The sequence below is a fragment of the Neolamprologus multifasciatus genome, chromosome 20, assembly GCF_963576455.1.
Source record: "Neolamprologus multifasciatus chromosome 20, fNeoMul1.2, whole genome shotgun sequence".
NCBI classification, from domain to species: domain Eukaryota; kingdom Metazoa; phylum Chordata; class Actinopteri; order Cichliformes; family Cichlidae; genus Neolamprologus; species Neolamprologus multifasciatus.
The window spans coordinates 17,821,553-17,834,880 of record NC_140458.1 but is presented as its reverse complement, the minus strand read 5'-3'; the positions used below and the strand labels follow the sequence as shown (position 1 = coordinate 17,834,880).

At 41.6% G+C, this 13,328-nt stretch overlaps 1 protein-coding gene across 4 annotated transcripts in view; it reads right to left on the bottom strand.

Annotated features, from left to right (window-relative positions):
* LOC146494767 (immunoglobulin superfamily member 21-like) overlaps positions 1-12,980 on the bottom strand; it is a 45,917-nt gene extending 32,937 nt beyond the window's left edge. For 2 of the 4 annotated variants that reach the window (XM_085145206.1, XM_085145208.1), the window contains exon 1: positions 12,669-12,980. Coding sequence is in view for 1 of the 4 variants with exons in the window: in XM_085145203.1 (XP_085001329.1) it covers positions 12,669-12,729 (61 nt within the window). In the remaining 3 variants the exon portion in view is untranslated. The remainder of the gene's footprint in view (positions 1-12,668) is intronic. The other 2 variants (XM_085145204.1, XM_085145203.1) reach the window with 1 other exon arrangement.
* Between the last annotated feature and the right edge of the window lie 348 nt (positions 12,981-13,328).

Sequence of the window (13,328 nt, the reverse complement as noted above, 5' to 3'; positions counted from 1 at the left end):
AAATATTTCATAGTTCAGCAATACTGATCAATCTAACAAACTTAAACCTACTCCATCCTCCCTATTCTGGTATTTTAAAGAGTACTTAGCATAAATATTAAACAACCTAACTAATAGCAAGCAAAAAAAAAAATAGGGAACCCCCCACCCTCCACCTCATGATTCTTAATCGACGTAATCAACTTTAATTTGATGCAGGTTGGAAAAAAAATGCACAGAAATAAATTATTTTTCAAGAATAATTAAAGAGATTCAACATCTTTCTTCAACAGAATTGCAGACTGCACAGATGGTATCTTCCCAAAGGAAAAAGTAGTATAGCTTACTAGGGTATATTAGACTTAACAGTTACTATATACAGTAATGGACTTCTATATATTTTACATCAGATTAAAACTTTGGGTGTAAGATTCAGATAATTATTTATTCAAAGCTAGACATTTTAAATGAGAATAAGAAAGAAAAGTATGTCTTTGTGCCCCCCTTTTCCCTGTTAATGCCCTATCGGCCCCCCTGGCTAAACTTGGCTAGATCCGCCCCTGCACAGTTACCAGCCGTCAGCTGCTTAGAAAAGGATCCTGGTGTAGAAAGTAATATTAAATAAATTCTAACAACAGCTTATTGAGGTTAAATGTGCTGCTGTTATTCAGCCGCTGGTTTCCTCTTTCTGGTGCAAAGTGGGCCAAAAACAAACAAGAGAGACGGACAGACGGACAGAAAAGCCGATCAGCTGATCATTGATCAGTTTCTTGATTGAAGTAGCAGCAGGAGAGGGAGGGGGAGAGAAGAGGCAGTCGCTCCATATTATTATTTTTTTATTAAACTTAACGATGGAATGCTTTACAAACATTCAGAGATGAACTTACACACTTGCTTTACTTCTCTCTGGGATAGCTTCCTCGGAGATGAAATGCTGGTTTGGTAGCGAGGCTACAAATACACACAGCCGCTCTATCACATGATGCATACTGCTCCTACGTGCTACGGTTATGAGCCGAGTTACGCCATGTCGCAAGTTTTGTGAGGTGCTTTTTTGATATTTAATGGATCGGATTACATTTTTTATTTCTCTCTGAGTAATTTACGTCAGTATCAGACCGATACCGATATGTAATATCGGATCGGTCCATCTCTAATCTACATAACCAATCTTTTTCTGTGGTGGTCTCTGATTTTAGGTCATCCTCTACCTCCCTTACTTGTGGTGTCCCTCAGGGTTTGGTTTTGGGGCCTTTATTGTTCTTAATATATCTTCTCCCCCTCCAGCATATAATGGGCTCTTTTGAGGACATTTCTTATCACTGTTATGCTGATGATATTCAGTTGTACATTTCTTTTAAGCCCCAGGATTTATCTAAGCTTCAGCTTCTAAATGACTGCTTAGGTTCCATCAAACGTTAGATGGCTGCAAATTTCCTCCAACTCAACGATGGGAAAACTGAAGTCCTCATATGTGCTCCGGACAGATTTGCATCCCAGATAGTGAAAGCCCTTGGTCCTCTTTCTGTGTATGTTAATGTATAAATCCTCTATCAGGTCTCACTTTTAGGTGTCACTTTTGACTAGACTCTCACATCGGATGGGCATGTGAAATCTCTGGTTCGGTCTTGTTTTTATCATTTAAGAAATGTGGCTAAGTTCAGCCCTATTTTATCTCGCCCTGAACTGGAGATTGTCAGGGTCCTGGGTCTGAGCAACCCAGGATCCCTGGGCAGTCATGGACTGGTGATATTATATGTATTTTTGGTGTTGCTGCTGCTCTTTTCCATGCTTGTAGATGTGTGTGTGTGTGTGTGTGTACACTGGTTTACAGGTGCCTTCAGGCCTGGTGGGTGTGGCCCTGCTAGGGGACTGGCCACACCCGAAGCTACACACCTGCCGCTGATCAGGGCTCGTCGGGGGAGCTACTTAGGAGAGTCTTGGAGCTCCCACCGACGCGGGATCATTCCATGAGGTTCCATGTTAGTCTTCTGCTTAGTTAAGTCTGTGAGTGTATGCCTACTGGAATTAAGTGTCTTGACGGCTGCCTCTGTTATTTTCCCCTCAGGAGGAGCATGGAACATCGGAGGGCAGCAGGCACGGGGTGTGTGTGGACACACGAGAGTGGAGAACACGGAGCACAGACTTTTTGGGAAGACACGACACGGGAGTCACGGGAGAGCACGGGGATTTACTGTTATTGTTTCCACACACTGTAAATAAACGCACTGTTTATACACAGAGCACCGCGCCTGGGTCCTCCTTCCCCACATCCCCACGGTCTGCTGTGCCAAACCGTGACAGAGATAGCTATACCTGCATTTATTTCCTCACGCTTGGACTATTGTAACTCTTTGTTTATGTGTCTAAGCAAAGGTTCTCTGGATTGTCTGCAGGTTGTGCTAAATACTGCAGCTAGGCTGTTGACAAAATTCTCCAAGTATTCACATGTGACACCATTGCTATTTCAGCTACACTGGCTTCCTGTTGAATTTAGAGTACATTTTAAGATCCTGGTCTTGACATTTAGAGCCTTGCATAGACTGGAACCATCCTACATCTCCGATCTGCTACAGCCCTATGTCCACAGCAGGTCCCTGAGGTCATCTGATCGGGGCTTACTTGCTATAAAACAGACTAAGATGAGAACAAAGGGTGACAGAGCTTTTGCCACTGTGACTCCAAGACTGTGGAACTCTCTCCCTCATACATTAAGAACTGTGGACTCGGTAGTTGTTTTTAAAAAAACAACTCAAAACTCACCTTTTTAAAACTGTTTTTGGTTAATTTTTTGCCTGTTTTATATTGTCTGTTTTACCCTTTTATCATTTGTTATCTTATGTGCAGCACTTTGTAATTCTGTCTAGAAAAGTGCTATATAAATAAAATTGTATTTATTTATATACAAAGTTCCAGAGTACATGACAGCACCAGATCAAGTGTGTGACCATTTCCATGAGTTGGATCACTCACCCACTGAGTGAAATTAAGAGTTGATAAGGTTCCTTTACTAGTGGTCCAGTCTCAGAAAAAACATATATGTTAAAATAATCAACGATTAAAACATGATCATATCCTAGCACAAGTAAGTCAGCAAAATTAACACAAAAATCCTTAACCCATTTCAGTGGACCATACACCACAGTGTAGACGATTGAAGGAGTTCAGTTCCAGAAGCTGCACTTTAAAGCTGGGGTAGAAAACCGGTAACAGTTGTCGACAGTGAATATTGGATTTAAATACAGAAGCTAGCCCTCTACCTTTACCAGTGGTCTGGGGAGAGCTGAGAAATGAACATTGGGGGGGAAGAAATTCCAAGAAAGAACTCCTTTGTGGGTGGCTGTAGCTCAGGTGGCAGAGCAGGTCCAGCATCCACTAATCAGAAGGTCGGTGGTTTGATCCCAGGCTGCCTCCTGGCTGCATGCCAAATATCCTTGGGCAAGATACTAACCCCATGTTTGCCTACTGGTGGTGGTCAGAGGGCCTGGTGGCGCCAGTGTCCAGCAGCCTCGCCTCTGTCAGTGCGCCCCAGGGCAGCTGTGGTTACAATGTAGCTTGCCATTGCCAGTGTGTGAATGACTGAATGTAGTGTAAAGCGCTATACAAATGCAGGCCATTTACCATTTCACCAGGTTGAAGCCAAGTTTCTGTTAAAACAGAAACTTTCTGCCAAGTTGGGCCAACAAATGCTTTCATAAATCACGGCCAGTGACCTGGTGTCTAACAGCGCTATCCAAAACATGATCAAACTGGTGCTAACAGAAGTGCATCTCAGAAGGTGAAGGTGTCTATAATTTGGGCCACCTCTGTAGGACGACAACCACTGCCACTGGAGGCTTCGCTGGCAGGTCTGAAGGAACAGGAAGACAAAAAGGATTTATCCAGCGATGACATCTGGATACTTACTTGACTCATCTTTTTTAGTGCTTCCAAGGAGGAAAAGTGAATGGTAGGCAGCATAGTCAATCAAGTATGTCCGCCAGTAGTGGAGGAAGGCTTCCTGGCTGATTTCTCAGATCAAATGTTGGCAGTTTAACTGGCTAAAAGCTCAAAGTGTTTGGCTTTCATAGATGAGTGAAGCAGAGCCATCAGGGCAATGTGAAAAAAGAAAAATAACAACATCCAGCGGATAGAACCCAGCTTGCTGTTCACACTGACGGCATCTTTATTGAAAAGACATTTCGGGGAGTGTTTTTGCAGAATATTAATAATGAATTTAGCCAAAAATAATTAGCCACAAAGGATTTGCCTGTTTCCCTCGATGCTCACTTAAGTGTTTATTTAAATGAGCGCACCTTAAAGCAGATAACATGTAATCTAGGGAGGAAATGGCTCATTAATTTGGAACATCATTCTTTACCCTGGCTGGAAAAATAGTTTGCTGCCCACTGTAAAACTAAAATAGAAGAAAACTGAAGAAAATAAGAACAACCCTAGGTTTCTCTTCAGCACTGTAGCCAGGCTGACAAAAAGTCAGAGCTCTGTTGAGCCAACTATTCCTTTAACGTTAACTAGCAATCAGTTAATCAATTTCTTCACAAATGAAATTTTAACCATTACAGAAAAAATTACTCATAATCATCTCACAGACATAACATTATCTACAGATACTTTAAGTACCAGTGATATTCATTTAGAATCTTTCTCTGCAGCTGAGTTAACTTCAGTAATTACTTCCTCCAAACTATCAACGTGTCTTTTAGATCCCATTCCTACAAAACTGCTCAAAGAAGTCCTGCCATTAATTAATGCTTGTTACAGCCCTAGCAGGGCCTCCTCTTGAAATTGCCCTTGTGTGGGTGTGGTGTTCTCTCTCTGCCTCCTCCTCTCTTGCTCCTCCCACCCCTCTGTCTTGCTTTCAATCTGCCCTCTCTCCAGGACGCACCTGCTGTTCATTGGCCTCGTTTGGCATCTGGACCCAGTCAGCAATCCCCTCTCTGAGGTTATATATGCTGGGGAAGAACTGTGTGATGCGGGGTGGTGTTTCCGTGGCTCTACAATGTGTTTTGGGTGATAGAAAGGTCCCATTGTGAGATTGTCCGGGCTGTGATGTGGAATGCAGTGGGGAGAGTAGCTGCTTAAGTGAGTATTGTGGCTTGTTGGCCACAACAGCAGCAGCAGTAGAGCTTACTGCTGTTAGTGACAGGGTGAGCCTTTGGGCCCTTGGAAGGGTCAAATGATCATCATTTGACCCTAGAACTGAAGAAGCTTCTCGGATGAGAGGTGAAACATCTTCAAGCAACTTAAAGAAGTCCAGATGTTTTTCTTTCCAAGCTCCTTAGACTTGAAATTGATTAGAAATCCCAGTCTACAGTTAATACAATGCAAAATACTACATAATGTACAGTATACAGGTCAATGGATGTTCAGTATGGGTTTTATGTCTTCTAAGAACTGCTCACACTGTCAAGGGAAAACACCTTGCAGTTTTGTCCAAGCTCTTGGGTTCTGTCCACCTGTTCAGAGGTTCTGGTGCTGGATATGTGAAGACTTATCAAAGTGTCTGAAATGTAACATTCCAGTCTCCACTTCAGTTTGCTTGTTGGTCAACTTAGATGATGTCACTACAGAGATGAATACAGTCCACATGGCTCTCACCGCCCTATGCTTGCCAAGAAGACCGTCCTCATGAACTGGAAAAATTAAAATAATGATAACTCTAACCAATATAGAGACTGTCTGATAGATCATATTAATCTACCAGTAGCCGCGCTGCACCTAGGTGGGTCTGGGGCAGGCTTGTGGACTTGGGGTTCTGGGGGTGCTCTGCCTCTAGGCTGGGGTTCTGGTTGGGCCTGGGTCCTGGTTAGTGTGTCGACAGGATTGTGAGTGGGTGCATGCACGGGGGCCCTGCCCGGGGGCAGGAGGCCTCTAGTGCATCAGTGGAACTGGGGGGGAGGCTCTTTAGCTGGCAAGAGGTTGTTACCATCCTTTGCAGGTGGTCTCTGCTCCGAAAGATTCCACTTTGCAGGTGGAGGGCGGGGGATCTGACAGACGTGGAGGATAAACTAAACCTGGGTGTCTATTGTCTTATGTAGTCTGGGAGTTGACTAATTGTTGGCCTGGCTGTTTTTCCTCTGCAGTGGGCTTGGATTGACGGAGCCGCCCCCTGTGGCTACTGGGTAACCTCCCAGCTCTTTTCTAGGTGGGTGGTGCGATTTTCCCCTGTGTTGGTCCTCCTTGTGCTCTCATGTTGTGGGGGTCATATATATATATATATATATATATATATATATATATATATATCCGGATCTCCGCCATGCCTGCTTCATGTCCTGGGGGGAGGGCTTTGGCCCCCCACACCCACAGTTAGACCATGTACAGTGGGGCAAAAAAGTATTTAGTCAGCCACCGATTGTGCAAGTTCCCCCACTTAAAATGATGACAGAGGTCAGTAATTTGCACCAGAGGTACACTTCAACTGTGACAGACAGAATGTGAAAAAAGAATCCATGAATCGACATGGTAGGATTTGTAAAGAATTTATTCGTAAATCAGGGTGGAAAATAAGTATTTGGTCACCTCAAACAAGGAAAATCCCTGGCTCTCACAGACCTGTAACGTCTTCTGTAAGAAGCTTTTCTGTCCCCCACTCGTTACCTGTATGAATGGCACCTGCTTGACCTCATCATCTGTATAAAAGACACCTGTCCACAGCCTCAACCAGTCAGACTCCAAACTCCGCCATGGCCAAGACCAAAGAGCTTTCGAAGGACACCAGGAAAAGAATTGTAGACCTGCACCAGACTGGGAAGAGTGAATCTACAATAGGCAAGCAGCTTGGTGTGAAAAAATCAACTGTGGGAGCAATCATCAGAAAATGGAAGACATACAAGACCACTGATAATCTCCCTCGATCTGGGGCTCCACGCAAGATCTCATCCCGTGGGGTCAAAATGATCATGAGAACGGTGAGCAAAGCTCCCAGAACCACACGGGGGGACCTGGTGAATGACCTGCAGAGAGCTGGGACCAAAGTAACAAAGGTCACCATCAGTAACACACTACAACGGCAGGGAATCAAATCCCGCAGTGCCAGACGTGTTCCGCTGCTGAAGCCAGTGCATGTCCAGGCCCGTCTGAAGTTTGCCAGAGAGCACATGGATGATACAGCAGAGGATTGGGAGAATGTCATGTGGTCAGATGAAACCAAAGTAGAACTTTTTGGTATAAACTCAACCCGTCGTGTTTGGAGGAAGAAGAATACTGAGTTGCATCCCAAGAACACCATACCTACTGTGAAGCATGGGGGTGGAAACATCATGCTATGGGGCTGTTTTTCTGCCAAGGGGACAGGACGACTGATCCGTGTTAAGGACAGAATGAATGGGGGCCAAGTATCGTGAGATTTTGAGCCAAAACCTCCTTCCATCAGTGAGAAGATGAAACGAGGCTGGGTCTTCCAACATGACAATGATCCAAAACACACCGCCCGGGCAACAAAGGAGTGGCTCCGTAAGAAGCATTTGAAAGTCCTGGAGTGGCCTAGCCAGTCTCCAGACCTCAACCCCATAGAAAATCTGTGGCGGGAGTTGAAAGTCCGTGTTGCTCGGCGACAGCCCCAAAACATCACTGCTCTTGAGAAGATCTGCATGGAGGAATGGGCCAAAATACCAGCTACTGTGTGTGCAAACCTGGTAAAGACCTATAGTAAACGTTTGACCTCTGTTATTGCCAACAAAGGTTATGTTACAAAGTATTGAGTTGTATTTTTGTTATTGACCAAATACTTATTTTCCACCCTGATTTACGAATAAATTCTTTACAAATCCTACCATGTGAATTCATGGATTTTTTTTTCACATTCTGTCTCTCACAGTTGAAGTGTACCTCTGGTGCAAATTACTGACCTCTGTCATCATTTTAAGTGGGGGAACTTGCACAATCGGTGGCTGACTAAATACTTTTTTGCCCCACTGTACATGGAGAAACCTAATGAATAAAAGCACGCTCACAACACAGATGTGCACAAAGGTGTGCAAACAGGTACTCAGAGACAGACAGTATCTTGGTTGGCTGCTACATCTAAGCATATCATGCACTATTAATACTGTATGCTGCTCAGTAACACTGAATATTTATTATTTACTGTTGCTTATGCTTATGTTGGTTGTTGCTGTGGTTTCCCTACTGTGTTGTTTTCTTTTCAGCAGGTGATCAAGCAGATTTTCAGTCTATCGTTCTTCTCCTCTATTTTTTTCCTCTCCTTCTGTTAACTCTCTTCCCAGCTTCTCTTTCCATTTTCTTTCTCTTTCCCAGTTGCTGTGCCTCCCACAGGCTGCTTCTGCTGAAGCTTCCCTGTAAGAGTTTTCCCACTGTCCCTCGTCTGATTGATTTGTTCTTGTTTTCCCTGTTTTGTCTGTATTATTGTAGGGTTTTTACTTTTCAATATAAAGCACATTGAGGAAATCACTGTAGTGATTTAGCACTGCATAATATAATAAATAATAATAGTATTTACTTAAATTTAACATTCAGCTCAATTCGAGGGCAGCTTGAATTGAACTGAAGACCACTCATCATGTCCTCTGCCATTATAGTGAGGCTCACCTTCATGAGGCTGATCTGCGCTGCATGATGTCATCCTGCCTCAGATTATTTTTCCCCATGTTTTCTCTTTTAATCCTCCCTGCAGCTTTTTATCCACAGAGCCAGCCATTTGCCAAACTCTGTCTCCCCAACACACAAACGCACGCACGCACGCACGCACACACACACACACACACGCGCGCGCGTGCACACGCACACACACACACACAAGCAATGTGGCAAAGAGATTAACGCATATAAGAATAACAATACTGAAATGTCCAAAAAAAATAAAACCCTAAACAAAACAGACAACAAAAAAGCCAGAGAGAACGTATTTTGTAATGAGATTAATGTTAGTCAAATGAGATATAGAGAAGTGATATGATTCTTCCCTGCCAGGACAGTGTGTGAATTGTAAAACTAAGTTCATGACATAGACATAGACCATGTCTTGTGTTTGCTGGGGGATAAAGTTAGGACAAGCCACTCTATTCTCCCATTATAGGATGCAGACAGTCTGCTGTCTGCATCCTATAATGCATCACAGAGCTCAGATCTTTATTTAAAACCACCACGTCTGTTATCTAGCTGCTTAACCTGAGCCCAAATTCCTCACAAAAAGAGAACTGGTGTATGAAATATCTTTCATCTTCTCGAATAGCTGTTCAGTTCCTTGACCTGTTCAATACCATGGCCATATCACTGTGATGGACATATTTAATTATTTCTCTGTGTTCCTTTATTTGGAAATGTACCTTGTAAGCCATTTGACCTCCATTAATAACCAATGAAATTTTACTGGTTGAAGATTTTAATTGGGACTGGTTGTCTTCTGTCTTGCAGTTTCAATCTAAGTATCATTCATTTAATATCATACAACACTGATTTACAAACCTCATTATCCAATCTTTTATTCACAATGGAACATAGAAAACCTGTCAAAGGTTTAAAGTGTGATAGTGTGATAGTGTATCATTTTAAGAAAAATAGTTGTAGTAATATTAATAGTAATAGTTGTAGTTTGATTTGATGGCAATAACTCATCACAAAAAAGCTGGGAGAGGGCAAGAAAGGCTGGAAATGTAACACCTGGAGGAACATTTTGCAACTAATTGGGTTGACTGTCAAAAGATCAGTAACATGATTAGGTATAAAAAAAAGAGTACAAATTGTGGAACAATTTCACAGTAATGTTTCAGAAAACCCTGAATTGGATAAGCAGAAGAAACTATATTGATATTCCTAAATATAAAATTGTGACGACTCTCATCAGAAAGTATCATCAAAAAAATTCCAAGAATCTGGAAAAAGACAAGACTGAAAATGAATATCGGATACTGGTGAACCCGTGAGGGGTGGCCATCTGCTGCAACAGGTTGGTATCAATCAGTCCTTGATTGATACTTGACTGATTGATACATTGTGACACGGTCAAGTGCGGTCAAGTGCACCATGACTAAGTGAATATGTGTTGAATATATATTTAATTTCTTTTAACACATCTCCATCTCTTATCAGGTTTTTACTTCTTGCTGTTGAAATAACAGGTAATAAGTGTAAGTAGTAGCTATTAAAATGGGCTCTCTCCTGGCCTCATTGAAGGGCATGGGGTCTACTTATATATTTTTTATTCTTATAAATATAGCATATAATTTGGTTAAATGTAAGGGATTAATAGTGGTGGTGGACATGTAGTGTCCTGGAATACAGCTTGATGTCATTTATGCAGAGTAGGTGAATAAGGTTTACTCCAGTCCATATTAGGTATCTGTAGCCAGTCTTGTCAATGATCTCACTGAGGCGGTTCAGGCCTGTGCAGAACAGCAGTGGGAACAGAGCATCTCCTTGGTAGATCCCACATTTGATGGTGACTTGTGCTGTGCTGTTGTACGCCACATCCGCACTGAATTCCTGATTAAGGCTCTACAGTTGTAGAGCCATAATCAGGACCATCTTGTACAGTTCTACGCATTCTAGTATCCATGTGTGAGGCATTGAGTCATGAGGCTTTCTTGTAGTCAATCCAGGCAGTGCACAGGTTGGTCAGTCTGGTCTTACAGTATCAAGTGACTGCTCTGTCTGCAGGTAGTTGGTGATTTGCTCCTCCAGTGTTTCTGCCCATTTCTTTCTGGGTCCCGCTCAGATATTGAGCCATGTGCTAGTTCATCTTAGTTGCTATGATGGAGCTTCCATGTGGTGCTGAGGTAGGTTATTGGCTGGTAGTTTGATGGGGCCGATCCCTGCTGAGGATCTTTGGGGATCAGGACTGTCTGGCCTTACTTTTATCAAAACATTTTTTGATAAAAGTAAAAAAAAAAACATTTGGTGCCTAAGTCTCAAAATGGTAATGTCAGGGATGAAGTGATTGACTGATTTTGCGTGTTTTGACATATGTGTTTTAGTATTTTTAGCAACTGTTTTGAGAACTGCATTAGCAATAATTATAATTTCAATCTGCTGTGAGAATTATGCCAAATTGAAAAACTAATCACAAAAGTCTTTCACAGAAGAACATTTTAAACCCCTCCTGCATCACACATTTGCCCTAATAGTCCACTCAAAATCCTGAACTGAAAATTAACTGGAGCAAGTAAAGTGGGTTAATGTAGATTTATGAGTTAAACTGCAGTTTAAATGAGATAAAGTGATGAGCAAGACCCCTCCAAAGCCTATGATGTAATGACAGCATCTAAATTGTTTCTATTAAACTATGAATTAGAAATCAAATATTCCTTTGCATTTTATTTTATGTTATTCATGTTTCATAATTTCTTTAAATGTAAGTTTCAAAATACATGAATCAATTCTTTACTTTTTCCCCTCATATGGAATTGTCATGTGTAATTCCCATTGCACCTCTATGATGTTGTCTTTGGGCTCCACATCACGTTAGTGAAGGAGCTCGTTCTCCTGGAGAAAATAATTCATGAACCTAAATCTAGACGGACATTTTGAAGATCATAGATCGCAAATCTCTGACTTCTGCTTTGGGATTAGCATTCATGCACTCTGTGGTTTGAGCAGCTGCTAACATTTAATCATTTTAAAGTACAGATTACCTTGAGCAATATGGGTCATGGTTAGACAATGGGCTTTTTTATCCCTAAGGGCAAAAATCTCTGAGCAGGATTAAGTAACTTACTAAAGGACAGCTTTCCTACTCTGAAGCTATAACAAAAGGCTTAATAAACATCCAAATTTCCTTTCATAAAAATGGATTTCAACAAGATCCATGAGAAAGACTGCAGCTGCTGAATTTGTAACATTAAATCTATGTTTACATAATCCTCACATAGCTGCAAATTTTAAAAAGCTGATAACGTTTTTGAGGTTTTTAAACATTTAATAGCTTCCAGACAACTTCTGGTTTCCAGTCAATTCACCTCAACCAAAATACAAAAAAATAGATATAACAAATTTTTTGTATCATATAACTTATGATATGCAAAGTCATCTGTGTACACAGTCCAAAGTAAGGCTGGGCTGACCATTGGCATGTTGTCCTAAAGTTCTCATGAAGATCATTTCACAATACAGAAAACATCATTATTTGCATGGGGATTTTTAGTAATTTGTTCAAGGAGTACTATGACGCTTGATGACTAAGGTCGATGTCAAGACTGTTGACATCGACCTTAGACAGCCATGCCCTGTGACCCAGCCCTGTCCGTGACTCTAAATAGGATAAGCAGAATAAAATAGATGGATTTCTAAGGATTTGGAAGAAAATAAATACTTTAATTAAGCAAATTATTAATTGCAGAGTTAACACAAAACAATTGTCGTGTAGTGATGTGTCCTGTCAAACTACTGTTCCAAATGTGTAAAAATACTGGCATGATCCTTTCACTATGCGCGCATGCACACGCACACGCACACACACACACACACACACACACACACTCACTTACTCTCTTGAGTACCAGTATAAAAAGTGCATTGTTGTCTTTCAGGTGATTAACTTCATCACAAGTAAGTTTATGTGAAACCATCATGTTCCCTGAAACAAATGATTTAAAAAACACTTTTATAACTACTACTACTACTACTTATAACTACTCTTAGAAACTGACTTTTTTTGACTACTGAAAAGACCACACAAAGGCAAAATCAATATAATAAACAAGGAATCACAAAGCACACCCCTATGTACTTACCCGTTGTAAGACTGAAAATGTGAAGCAGAAGGAGGAGGCAGAGGACAAGAGAAGCAGTCATCCTGCTGGGTACTGCTGCTCACAGCTGAGGATGCTCCATCTGTTATCAGAGCGGAGGATGACAGCAGCATTTCATCTCCCATACTTCACTCTGAGGCAGCTTTGCTCAGCAGCTCGGGTTTAAACTCTGAGGATTACAGCATCTCTCTCTCTCTCTCTCTTGTTTTTGTTTCTACACCTCACTCTCAGTGCATCTCCATGTCTGCTTCCCTGTTTTGTCTGCCAGAATATTTAACATTCTGTCCTATTTTCTGTTTCCTTGTTCAAGTTGAATGATAGAACAAGCTCTCTCTCTGCTGTGGTTAATGTATGCTGCTTATCACAATCGAGCATTTTTTTTTTTCTTCCTCTGGATAGGTTTATGTGAAAAAGCACAAAAATGTGCTAAAAAAAAATCTCATGTAATTAAGCTTTCATGTGTTTCATGTGATGCCAATTAAAACATGTATATATTTTATATTATTTCTCATGGAGGGTTTTTGGCGGGGCAAAAAATATACAAGCAGTATATTAATACTACGTGTGATTTATGCAGAATGTGTGTGGTTGGCTACTAAAAATAGTTTATGGTTGACTGTTCCAACAGCCTAAAGGTTTAGT